The 12,718-nt window shown below is 44.1% G+C and overlaps 1 protein-coding gene across 4 annotated transcripts in view; it reads right to left on the bottom strand.

Moving 5' to 3' along the window:
- The window catches only part of ap3b1a (adaptor related protein complex 3 subunit beta 1a), a 78,507-nt gene that overhangs the window by 30,379 nt on the left and 35,410 nt on the right, over positions 1-12,718 (bottom strand). For all 4 annotated transcript variants that reach the window (XM_055874007.1, XM_055874005.1, XM_055874006.1 and 1 more), the window contains 14 exons: positions 11,469-11,651; positions 10,171-10,326; positions 9,354-9,451; positions 9,213-9,267; positions 6,483-6,554; positions 6,332-6,394; positions 6,052-6,184; positions 5,805-5,914; positions 5,427-5,603; positions 4,356-4,542; positions 3,428-3,558; positions 3,068-3,218; positions 2,774-2,954; positions 1,143-1,296 (listed from right to left, as the gene is read on the bottom strand). In XM_055874007.1, the coding sequence (XP_055729982.1) occupies positions 1,143-1,296; positions 2,774-2,954; positions 3,068-3,218; positions 3,428-3,558; positions 4,356-4,542; positions 5,427-5,603; positions 5,805-5,914; positions 6,052-6,184; positions 6,332-6,394; positions 6,483-6,554; positions 9,213-9,267; positions 9,354-9,451; positions 10,171-10,326; positions 11,469-11,651 (1,851 nt within the window). The remainder of the gene's footprint in view (positions 1-1,142; positions 1,297-2,773; positions 2,955-3,067; positions 3,219-3,427; positions 3,559-4,355; positions 4,543-5,426; positions 5,604-5,804; positions 5,915-6,051; positions 6,185-6,331; positions 6,395-6,482; positions 6,555-9,212; positions 9,268-9,353; positions 9,452-10,170; positions 10,327-11,468; positions 11,652-12,718) is intronic.

Below are 12,718 nucleotides of genomic sequence, written 5' to 3'. Positions count from 1 at the left end.
CACAAAGAGGGTGGGAGAGAATCACAAAGAGGGTGGGAGAGAATCACAAAGAGGGTGGGAGAGAATCACAAAGAGGGTGGGAGAGAATCACAAAGAGGGTGGGAGAGAATCACAAAGAGGGTGGGAGAGAATCACAAAGAGGGTGGGAGAGAATCACAAAGAGGGTGGGAGAGAATCACAAAGAGGGTGGGAGAGAATCACAAAGAGGGTGGGAGAGAATCACAAGAGGGTGGGAGAGAATCACAAAGAGGGTGGGAGAGAATCACAAAGAGGGTGGGAGAGAATCACAAAGACAGAGAGAGAGAATCAGAAAGAGGGTGGGAGAGAATCACAAAGAGAGAGAGAGAGAATCACAAAGAGAGAGAGAGAGAATCAGAAAGAGGGTGGGAGAGAGAATCAGAAAGAGGGTGGGAGAGAGAATCAGAAAGAGGGTGGGAGAGAATCAGAAAGAGGGTGGGAGAGAATCAGAAAGAGGGTGGGAGAGAATCAGAAAGAGGGTGGGAGAGAATCAGAAAGAGGGTGGGAGAGAATCAGAAAGAGGGTGGGAGAGAATCAGAAAGAGGGTGGGAGAGAATCAGAAAGAGGGTGGGATAGAATCAGAAAGAGGGTGGGAGAGAATCAGAAAGAGGGTGGGAGAGAATCAGAAAGAGGGTGGGAGAGAATCAGAAAGAGGGTGGGAGAGAATCAGAAAGAGGGTGGGAGAGAATCAGAAAGAGGGTGGGAGAGAATCACAAAGAGAGAGGGAGAATCAGAAAGAGGCAGGGAAGGATGAGGTGAGAGAAAAAGCAAGAAGAAACAAATAAGCAGACCAAATCATATTCCGCTGTGTAAAATGTGATTTCTCTGCCTCCAGTAGCTCTTCAAAGACACTGTTCACACTCACTAACACACTGTATACTGTTGTACCATGATGAACAGCGGGTTGATTCATACTCTCTTATTTACGGTGTGGAGAACAGCTCAGATTGGACATAGGTCAACAGACCTTCATCTGTTCAGAGTCAGACCACGGCCTCAATTCAATCAACTGCCGATAAAGGAACACTCAAGAGAGTTAACGCTAGCTGTATCTTAGATGTTAAGCATGCTAGAACTGACACACCTAGCAAGCTGTTTCCCTCCCAGTTGGTTGGTTGTCTCACCTTGGGTTTGGCTTTAGACTTGGTCTTCTTCTTGTGTTCGGTGCCTGAGTCAGAGTCTGTGTGGGTGTCAGAGTCTGATTCTGAATCAGAGGAGCTCTCTTCTGCAGACGAACTGTTGGCTTCTTTAGCAACGTTCCCATTCTCATCTGAATCACTGACACAGGAACGCACACACACATAAACGAACACACATGCACGTTGAGGAGAGAGAACACAAAAGGTTGTAAGAGTTCAACCTCCAAATCACATTCCAACACTTTTCAATCTGTAACTGATAAGAGTGTTTAAAGATGATTTCCCATGAGGAAATCTAAGGAATAGGGCACCTTTAACATATCTTAAACTGAAGAGTGTAATACATTAACGCGTGTTTCCTATAACCAAAACATAAAAAACATGACAAAGTTTCAATACGAAGGGGAAAGTGTTACGCATCTATCCATTCAAACACTTTCCATTCTGCACCACGTAGTGTAGTCTGCTGGAGCTCACACTCAAACACTGTCAGAACAACCTAGATCAATCTGTTTTGGTTCGCCCACTTAATTTAATATCGCATTGGCTAAAAAGTTATCCTCCTCCCTCCATCTCCCTCTCTCTTCAATTTGTCCTGATAATGAGTGTTTACTGGGGCTGCCTGGGATTTTCAGCTGTTAAATTAACGAGGAGAATTGTGACGGTAACTGGCTTTTTAACTTGGCCGATGATGAGAAGCCAGTATTAATTTGGCCTACAGATTTCATTTGTTTCGAACAGGAAAAAGCGATATAAATCAGAGTGGGCCTGATTAAGCCCTGCCTGGAATGACTGGGCTGTAATGAGGGCATTATGCTGGGTTTGTTGTGGAAGCACTGGGGTGAGCTGGGATAATTACTGTGTGTGTGTCAGTGTGTGTGTTTGCGAGAGTGATTGTGTGTGTGTGGGATCGTGTGTCAGTGTGTGTGTGTGAAATCACTGGGGTGAGCTGCTCTAATTACACTCTAATGGAGGGAACAAGGTCAGCTGCCGGCCTGTCATACAGCGCGAGCAGGTAGGGTGTGTGTGTGCGAAAGAAAGCTGGGGTGAGTGAAATAGAACGTGTCAGGGACAAAATTTGCCAGTGTGTAACAGTGTGCGTGTGTGTGTATTCAGCAGTAATGACTCAGATCTCATTCATTGGTACCACCAGGCAGCTAAATGACCAATCCACAGTCATTATCTATCAGTCATGTAAATCTGGACCACTGCTGATGGAGCTCACACTAACTACATTCTAACTGCTCTGAACGTGTGTGTACAGTAGGTGTCATCGTATGTCTTCAACATGACCAGAGAGAATGTGTGTGAGAGACAGAGAAAGTGAACAGATGGAGAATGAGATTATTGATGCCACAATGCACTGATCACGTTGCTGACTGTGACCATGACTTCAGACAGCTGCACTGTTGTATGAGCGACCACACACACACACACACACACCCACACACACACACACAGCCCTTGCCTAATTATCACGCTCAGCATTCGATAAAACAGGTAAGACCTCAATAAATAAATTCAGCAAGAAGAGAAATGATAGACACACAATACATATAGGTTCCAAACCAAGGACCTAGTCAGGGGAGTGGGCATGTTCCATGATAGTGTGGTACCCGTCTTTGGCCGTTGGTTTGACTGTCTTCTGTAGTGGGGTCTTAGTTTTCCTCTTCTTCTTTTCAGAGTCAGAGTCAGATTCACTGGAACTCTTCTCTGATTGGCTGGAGGACTTGTCTGACTCCTCACTGCTCTGACTGCTGTTCTTCTCGACACGGCTCTCTGCATCGCTGCTTGACTCTGGACACACATGTTCATTTTGTAAGATGTACAGTCTTACAGATAAAATGGATTGGACTGGCAATGCAAACACTCACAAGAGAACTTTATGTTACACACGTGGACACACACACCTTCACTACTACTACTGCTACTGCCATCCTCACTGCTACTGCTCCCTGGTCCCTTCTCCTCCTCTCCAGAGTCAGAGTAGAACTTGTCATCTGATGACTTGGCAGGCTTGGATTTACCAGTCTTCCCTAGAGATGGAGCCCACTCCTTCACCTGGCAACAGAACAGGAAGTGACGTCAGAGGAAGTGAGGTACAGTAAGAGGAAGTAAAGTAAGAGAAGGGAGGAGAGTTGGGAGAACTGCAAACGTATTGAAACGTAGCAAAATGGATTTGTAGTTTGGGTGACAGAGTTGACCATGACCACCCTTGGTGTAGGGCCGGGGTGAGCAGTAGAAGGAAAGATGGAATGATGGATCTTTACCGGCTCAATCACCTCCACATTCCTCACTGACTGGTCAGGAGCCACGGCAGGCCAATCAGAAAGCTCCAGGTAGCCACTGGCTTTGGTGTTGATGGTGTGGGACAGGGTTCCCAACTGGTAACGATCACGGTCTGACAGAGGGAGAGAGACAGAGAGAGGTAAAGAGAGGTAGAGGGGGAGACACAGGGAAGAGGAGAAGAGAAAAAGATGGGGAGAGGGCAAGATGGAGGGAGGAGAAAGAGGAACAAGAGGGATGGAGAAATAGAGGAGAAAACGTGTCAGAGGAGAAACATTGGAGTTAGGGAGAGAAAAGAAGGAAACTATGATTAACATTGGAGGGGGGAGAAGGGTTGAGAGGCAGGGGTCTCAATGTCACAGCAGTGCTCTCTCAATATGCAGGACAGAGAGTAATTGGCCTTAAACACTCTGAAATGTCACTATATAAACACATACACAACTCTGTTTAATAAAGGGTCCAGGAGCCCACAGGAGCACATACACGGCAGCGGGCAAACAGATTAAAAGGATTCTCCCTCCCTAATGGTGAATATAGGAGGTGTAATCAGTCAAAGTGCCTGGGGAGGTCTGCCTTCAAAACAGGCTTTCTCTAACTAAAAAGATGGAGAGAAAAAAGAGGCGTTAAAGTGTGAATATTAAGAATGACAGGAGCGGTTAACGTTTTCCATAAACATCTAGCAGACGCAGAGACCTCCGCAGAATAATAATGTTTAGGAGGCTGCTTCTGTCTCTTATCTGGATTAAAGTCAAGTGTGTGTGTGTGTATGTGTGTGTTCTCTGCGTCTCAGAAAGGTTAGTATTAGCCAGGTAATTCATCCATCTCATATGAGCCAGAGAGAGAGCCCTGACCCCAATGCCATTCAGAGAGACCCACACAATTCCCTATCTAGTGCGCTATTTAAAAAGGTACCTTTGTAGGCAGACTTGAGGACAGGTGCTGGTTTGGGAGCCAGCAGAATGCGGTGGGCGTACTTGCTGAGCGCTCCGTTCTTGTCATTGGGCACAATGAGCTGGCGGATGAATCGCGTGCGGTCTCTGATGTCATAGTTCTGGTCATATTTCCCCAGGTTCAGAATGTACTGGGTCAACAGCTTAGTCTGGATGGAAGAAAGGAGGGAGAGAGGGGGGGTGGAGGGAAGGAGAGATGGGAGGGAGATGGGAAGATATGGTGGGAGAGAGGGAAGGAGGAGAGGGAGAGAAAGATAGAGGGGACGGGGCAGGAAAAAGAGCAGGGGAAAGATGGAGGGATATGGTAAGATATTGAAGGAGATGGAGGGAAATGGGGAGAAAACACACAAAAAGAAATACACACAGCGCTGGGGCATCACACTAAATGTTCCCTCTTCTCCTCTCTCCTCGTCTTTCTCCAGCTGAGACTGCTCCTCACTAGCTGTATGAGTGACAACCTCTCCCTGTACCAGGTGGCTTTATGGTCTGAGATGGGAAGTGCTTTCCTTACACTAACATATATTATTTAGAGAGGAATAAAAACAAGAGTTAATACCTGAACAGCAACATTACACCTCTCTCTCTCTCTCCCCACCCCCTCTCTGAAACATTACCAGGGGATACCGGTGTAATAATGTGCTCATTTGAGGCTGCAGCAGCAGCGTCTGCAGTGTGGTCATAATCCCAGCTTGGCAGCCATATTGCCTCCCATCTGATAGAATGGGCCTTAAGTTCTCATAGGAGGGGAGGCAGGGAGATGGGAGAATGCGCTACATTGAAGCCTGCTCTCAACAAAGCATTTAGCTCTGAGGTTATGATATAGGACTTCTGTTAGACCCAGCAGGCTGAACCAAACCGGAATACTTAGGAAAGACACTGGCGAAACTATATTAGCAGCTAGTGCCTAAGTAGCCAAATAACTAGAACAACTGGAAGTCATCATAAGCTGAATTGACATGGTAATAACAGCTTAATAACATCTTATAGGCTACTGCACAGTTTAGCGTAGACTATGTATGTAGGTATGTTTTACCTGTTTGGAGTTGGTGAGGTAGAGTTTGGCAGCCAGGTTGACAGTCTGGAGCTTGACGATGTCCTCCTCGGAGGTGAAGCTCTTGGCCATCTTGCGGAGGACGTCAGGGGCGATCTTAGGGACCCTCTCACAATACTCTCCCATCAGCCACAGGATGCTGGCCCGCGCCATCGGCACCTGGAGACACAGAGGGGTTAGTCCTCACTGTACTCTCCTATCAGCCACAGGATACTGGCCCGTGACATCAGCACCTTAGGCACGGGTTACTCTATGTTAAGATTGTGCAGACAATTAAATGTTCCAACTCACACAAGCTCAGTCTCATGAAATACACACACGGACACAGACACACAAATGTTCAGATAGTGGTAGACGTACAGTGATGTTGTCAAAGAGTTTGGCCATGTGTTTGATGATATCACTGTGCTGGGTGGGCTGGGTCTGGAGCAGCTTCCTGATCACCACCACGCTCTCCGCCACCACCGTCTCTGTAATGACTTCATACGGTTACATTTAAAACAAAACCTACAAGAGGATTTCACACACATCAAACTTTGGAAAGAAGCTGGACAAAGAACCAATCAGTAGATCAATTAAACCAATGGACTGGATCCCTCCCCCATACCGTCTCTGTTAGAGAGCAGCAGCACCAGTCCATTGAGGCAGGTGTCTGTGACCTCAGAGATGTTGGTGGCACACCTGCCTATGGCCTGGATGGTACCGGCAGCAAACTGCTTGTCCTGGCTCTTCACATAGGTCTGGAAAAACCAAAGCACAAGTTGGAGCCATTCACTGTAAAAGGCAATAAATACATGTGCCAGAGAAGGGTAAAGGGTTTGAATGTAAAAAAGAGGAAAAGAGAGCAAGAAAGAGAGAGAAAAAAGAACGAGGAGAGAAAAACGTACCTGGAACTCTCTAAGGATGGTGGAGATGTTGGCTTCGTTGGCCAGGCTGGTCAAGATCTCCAGCTGGGGAGTCAAGAAAGATCTGATCACACACCTGGACTCATCTCACAGTTTACTTTTACATTAACTAGGTCATCATGAGGGAGCTTACCTTGAGTGATTTGATGTGAGTGGCATCTGTGGATCTCACATAAAAACTCTTCATGTAAGGTTCAAACATGCCCTAGTGAGACAACACCAAAACATACAGTTCAAAACATACAGTGTGCCAATACATCTATGCACGCTAAACTACAACTAAAATGACCTACTACTACAGATGTAGGATCTTAATTTGACCAAGATATTGTCACATCAAAATAATCCTGCAGCAACAGGATTTTAACGTTTAATCCATAATGTTGCTTGATTGGTGGTTAGGCTATTAGTTGGCCATATGTAGGTTACATGAAAGGTGCAATACTGTTAATATACAGTGCACTCGGACAGTATTCAGACCCCTTACCTTTTTCCACATTTTGTTACAGCCTTATTATATTTTCTTCCCTCATCAATCTACACACAATACCCCATAATGACATAGCGAAAACAGGTTTAGACATTTTTGCAAATGTATAAAAAATAAATAAATAAAATAGCTAATAAGTATTCAGACACCTATGAGACTCGAAATTGAGCTCAGGTGCATCTTGTTTCCCTTGTTCATCCTTGAGATGTTTCTACTGCACCATCGCTACAGTGAAGCATGGTGGTGGCAGCATTATGCTGTGGGAATGTTTTTCAGCAGCAGGGACTGGGAGACTAGTCAGGATTGCGGGAAAGATGAACGGAGCAAAGTACGGAGAGATCCTTGATGAAAACCTGCTTCAGAGCACTCAGGACCTCGGAGGGTGAACCTTCACCCCAGTCTAACAGGACAACGACCCTAAGCACACAGCCAAGACAACGCAGGAGTGGCTTCGGGACAAGTCTCTGAATGTTATTGAGAGGCCTAGCCAGAGCCCGGACTTGATCGAACATCTCTGGAGAGACCTGAAAATAGCTGTGCAGCGACGCTCCCCATCCAGCCTGACAGAGCTTGAGAGGATCTGCAGAGAAGAATGGGTGAAACTCCCCAAATACAGGGGTGTCAAGAAGACACGAGCCTGTAATCGCTGCCAAAGGTGCTTCAACAAAGTACTGAGTAAAGGGTCTGAATACTTATGTAAATGTGTTAGCTCAGTTTTTATTTCATAAATTTCTAAAAAACAGTTTTTGCTTTGTCATTATGGGGTATTGTTTGTAGATTTATGAGAGGGGAAAAAACGATTTAATCCATTCTAGAATAAGGCTGTAACATAACAAAATCTGGAAAAAGTCAAGGGGTTGTAATTCTTTCCGAACGCACTGTAACCGTGTGTTAGTGTGGGTTTTCAGTGAATTTATCTATATCAAATCTCATCTACATTTCCTGCAGGAAAATTATCAGCAACAAAATAGTAATCAAATTAAGAGCCTACATCTGTAAGGGTGTCTGTCCTAACTAGGGATTTTAAATGGTTAACCGTTAGTCAGTTAGCCACTGAAAATACATTTGACCAGTCATGCTTGGTATTTTGGTATTTATTAGGATCCCCGTTAACTGTTGCGAAAGCAGCAGCTACTCTTCCTGGGGTCCACACAAAACATGACATAAAAACAAAACATTAATAGACAAGAACAGCCCAAGGACAGAATTTCATCAATTTAAAAATAGCACATGTAGCCTACATATCAATACATACAAACTATCTAGATCAAAGAGGGGAGGGGCGTTGTGCCGTGAGGTATTGATTTATCTTTTCTTTTTTTTTTTTTTTAAACCATGTTTGCTGTTCATTTGAGAAATATGAAATGGAAGGGAGTTCAATGCAATAATAGCTATATAATACTGTATGCTTTCTTGAATTTGTTCTGGATTTGGGGACTGTGAAAAGACCCCTGGTAGTATGTCTGGTGGGGTAAGTGTGTGTGTCAGAGCTGTGTGTAAGTTGACTATGCAAACAATTTGGAATTTAACACAATGTTTCTTAATAAAATAAGTGAAGTAGCCAGACTCTCCTTAACAGTCTATAGGTTCATTTGCACAATTTAGTGTAATTAAATTGGATCAGAATTGAACAAAATCCTCAGTCAAAACAGGAACAGTGTCTGGGTCAACTGGAATTATTATTTTGCAGACATTTGTAATGTAAGGGGGGTTTAGAGTCAGAAAGTAGCTTTCTTATGTCAACTATATGGTCAAAGATTTTTATAACTAAACCGATATGGCTGTCTCGGCTGAGCCGCAAGCAAGCCAGAGACTCGTTGCTAGGCAACTCACAGATGCAGGCTGCAGGGAGCAGTGGGAGAGAGAGAAGCAGCATGAAGCAGCCAACAGCAGCAGCTAAGCTAGCAACCAAAAAAGTTTCACAGCCTTTCTCTCCTGTTCTACTGGTTTTCATATCAACTTTATTTTGTTGTCCAGAAGACAAAGGCACAATCCTAGTCATATTAACAACCCAGCCTAGTTGTTGCATACTTACATTTGCTTCTAACCGAGATCTCTGTCACATGAAATGGATTGCATCAGGTGTCTTTTAGAACAGTGTCTTCCTGCTAATTGCATTTTGGCATATGTTGAAAATGATCTATTCCATTCTCTACTTCACGACAGTAGTTGCATGTTCAATAATGAGAAGATAGGCTTGCTATTGTCGCAATTTTTTTTAAGCTCTTAATGAAAAATGGCTGTTCCTTCCATGCATAGTATTTTTTGTTGTCATTTTACTGTTTGGAATAAATTTAACTGTTTGCTAACCGGTTAATGGGGGTTGGTTTGTCAGCAACAAAATGGAACAAGATTTGCATCCCTAGTCCTTACCTTTCTCTGGATGGACATGGTGGCTATGTTCTGTAATACAATGTATTGCACCTCTCTAAGAGGGAGAGAGAGAAAATATTAATCCGTCGGAAATCCTCAGGAAAAAAATGAGGCGGAAAAATGGATAGAGATAGAGATTACCTGTGGCTTCTGAGCAGTCTGATCAGAGATTTGGTGACGATGCTGACCTCGTTTTTAGGAGCCAGGTGCCAGTATAGCTGGGCTACAGACATCACCACCTGACAGACCGAGGACAGACACATCCAACATGACCGCTTAGCAACACCTCAAATACAGACAGTGTTTTTCAACTCCAGTCATACTGTTCCCACTCTTCTTATTTAGGATGAGTCTCTCTTCACTCAGGACACAAAGCTCTTTAAAGCTCCATATATCAAACAGCTAAGTAAGTAAAGTGCCATGTGTTTTTAAGACGAGACGTGTCATTTAGAAGGTAACAGATAGCCGGAGTAAGAACTGAGGAGTCACATTTGGAAGAAGTGACGGTAAGTGTCGGTAAGATGGAGGACCGCAGTGTGTTTTCTCTGGTAAAGACATAACATGTCACATTGTAATCAACACACTTATTTGGGACCATTTTTCCTCCTGCTGCTACACTGCCACACAGACCTTGAGTCTCCTGGGTGATGGAGCTCTGCTCACAATGTGTGTGTGTGTTACACAATGGGTGTGTTCCTGTGTAGCAGCGGCAGAATCAGTGGTGGCACGGCGTAGCCTTGGTTCCAGAGACAGCATTGAGGAAGGAGTGAGAACTGAACCACACGCTCAGACGGTTTCATCAAGGCTGCCTGTATCCCTCACAGCAGGTTGAAGAGCAGACACACACACACACACACCACTTACTGCTGTGTATGTGTATATTTCTATGTGTGTGTGTTTATACAACTGTGTGTGTGTGTATGTGTGTATGTGTGTGTGTGTGTGGTGTTTGACTCACGGCAGTGTTTCTGCTCTGTAGTAGAGGCTTGGTGTTCCTGAGCAGCAGTCTGTGGTCGGGGTCCATCATGTAGGGCTTGGCCTCTGTCTCATCTCTAGTCTTTTCCTCATCAGACTCATAGAACGCCCTCTCACTGTGCTCATCAAACACACCGTCCTGAAACACACACACATTACACATTTCCTTTCACTCTGCTATTCACAGCACAAACATTTACTTTCACTGTGAAACACAGCACACACACAACCACCATAAACGTCAATCTGATAGCACATCAGCCACATCTTTACCACCAGGTGTCAACTCATCATATTCAAAGCCAGATGCACACACACATCTAGAGGTTGCTTGAAGATGAGCTGGACACCTGTACAACAGGTAAAAGGTAAAGAAACTTTGCACACTGTGCTCACAAAATATCACTAGATTTTTTTAACTGTGCTAATTGCAAATGTTTTGCCTTTCAACAGCTACTGAGGACACGTTTTGTGTAGGGGTTTCCTTTATTATGTTCACACAATAACTGCAACGCTGGGTGAAAAATAACTGAATATAGACTTACATTACCAACACATACTTACTGACAAATGTCTCCCAGTAGACAAATGTCTAAATTTGTGATTTATTTACTGTAGGTTATATTTGACTCATCATATTGAAGAAATTATTTCTTTATAACTTTAGTGATGATGTCTATTGGTCCTTTACCTGAGACATTTCCTGGTTGGCTTTAAAGAGACATTCAAGACAAGCCATTATTTAAAGGGGCAATCTGCGTTGCTACATACATTTTTGGACTTAATTATTTGTACCCATTTATTCTTGAAGAATATAACTTATGAATGCCTCATGAGCTTAGTTCAACTGTCGTACCCCATCAGAATGCAAAATATAAGCCTGTTACTCCAATATATAAGCTCACTCCAAAATATAAGCCTGTTACTCCAATATATAAGCTCACTCCAAAATATAAGCCTGTTACTCCAATATATAAGCTCACTCCAAAATATAAGCCTGTTACTCCAATATTTGTAAACAAAGTAAATGTAAACAAAAACTATAATCTTGATATCATGTATTGTCAGTCCTTGCATACATAACAGTAAAAGAATTTGAGAGTGGTTACATTTCTCCAGCCCCATCTCTCAGCTTTTTACAGAAACAGGGAAACCGCTTTGTTACTGTTTTAACTGCTGAGTTCCACTTTAAATGATCACACCACATCTCACACTGTTCTTGTACAATCTTATAAACCATGTTTCCCCTTTGCTTCCTCTCCCCTTCCCTCCATCTCTTACCTCTTTCCAGGGGCTGGTGAACTGTGTCCTGGCGTAGCGTGTCAACATGGAGATGATGACCACCTGACCCCACTCCTCCACGTCCACTAGCAGGTTACAGAGTTTACGGTAGTTCTTATGGATCAGGTCAATACGGTCCGGACACACCTCCTCAAAGGCCATCACAACGCTGCCTGCTACCAACTAGAGGACAGGAGGAGAGAGAGGAGGTGTGTTACTGTAGGGCTGGAGCAAAAGCCTCATTAACTCCAGAATCGGCGTTGGAGACCCATGCTCTAGCCTGGTCACATCATAAGCCACCTTGGTTAGAAAGACTGTACTTCCTGATCTAACAGAAATAATTAGGATGTACAGTTAGATTATAATAAAGAAAAACTCAGGCACCAAACAGGAGAGGAATAACTGGGTAGAAAACTAGAGCATTTTAAGTCTTCACTAAATTAATCTAACTTCTCATTGCCCTGTGCTCCCGAGTGACACAGCGGTCTAAGGCAGTGCTAGAGGCGTCACTAGATAACCTGGTTCGATCCCAGGCTGTTTCACAACCGGCCGTGATTGGGAGTCCCATATGACGGCGCACAATTGGCCCAGCATCGTTGTAAATAAGAATTTGTTCTTAACTGACTTGCCTAGTTAAATAAAAATAAATCAAATAAATCCATCACTAACATAACATGTCCAACATTTCTCATAATTATTATTTCAGCTCATAACTAATTGAATGTTCTATTCATGAGACAAGAGAAAGGGGGAAGTGGAAGGAGAGAGGAAGGGGAGGGGGGCAATCAAGTACATTTTATTGGGAGAAAAAAATCCATTTGTCTGGTCCATGTTCTATCCCTATAGTGCTGCTGGCTGGCTGACTGGCTGGCTGGCTGATTGACATGACTATGTATTAATATGCAAACAGTTTCAACACAGAGAGGCGAGGGGGAGAATGAAGGAGATAGGGAGCGGGATTTGGTCTCTCTCATTACAACAGACAGGACCCTGGTGGCCACTGCGGAAACCCTGTACATTTACCCATCAGCCTCGCCATGCAGCTGCGTTGATTGTGTATGTGTGTGTGTGTGTGTGTGTGTGTGTGTGTGTGTGTGTGTGTGTGTGTTTGAGGCCCTCTTACAACTGGGTAGCTGGGAAGCAAAGTGTTAATCATTCAACAATATGGACAGCTTTAGAGAGTAGGCTGCTACATGACTTTTAAAACTTTATACAATGGGTGTGTCTAACCCTGGACGCTGATTGGTTAA

This window comes from Salvelinus fontinalis, chromosome 21, assembly GCF_029448725.1.
Source record: "Salvelinus fontinalis isolate EN_2023a chromosome 21, ASM2944872v1, whole genome shotgun sequence".
In the NCBI taxonomy this organism is placed as follows: Eukaryota; Metazoa; Chordata; class Actinopteri; order Salmoniformes; family Salmonidae; genus Salvelinus; species Salvelinus fontinalis.
Note: the sequence above shows the minus strand (reverse complement) of the source record. Positions and strands in the feature narration are given on the sequence as shown.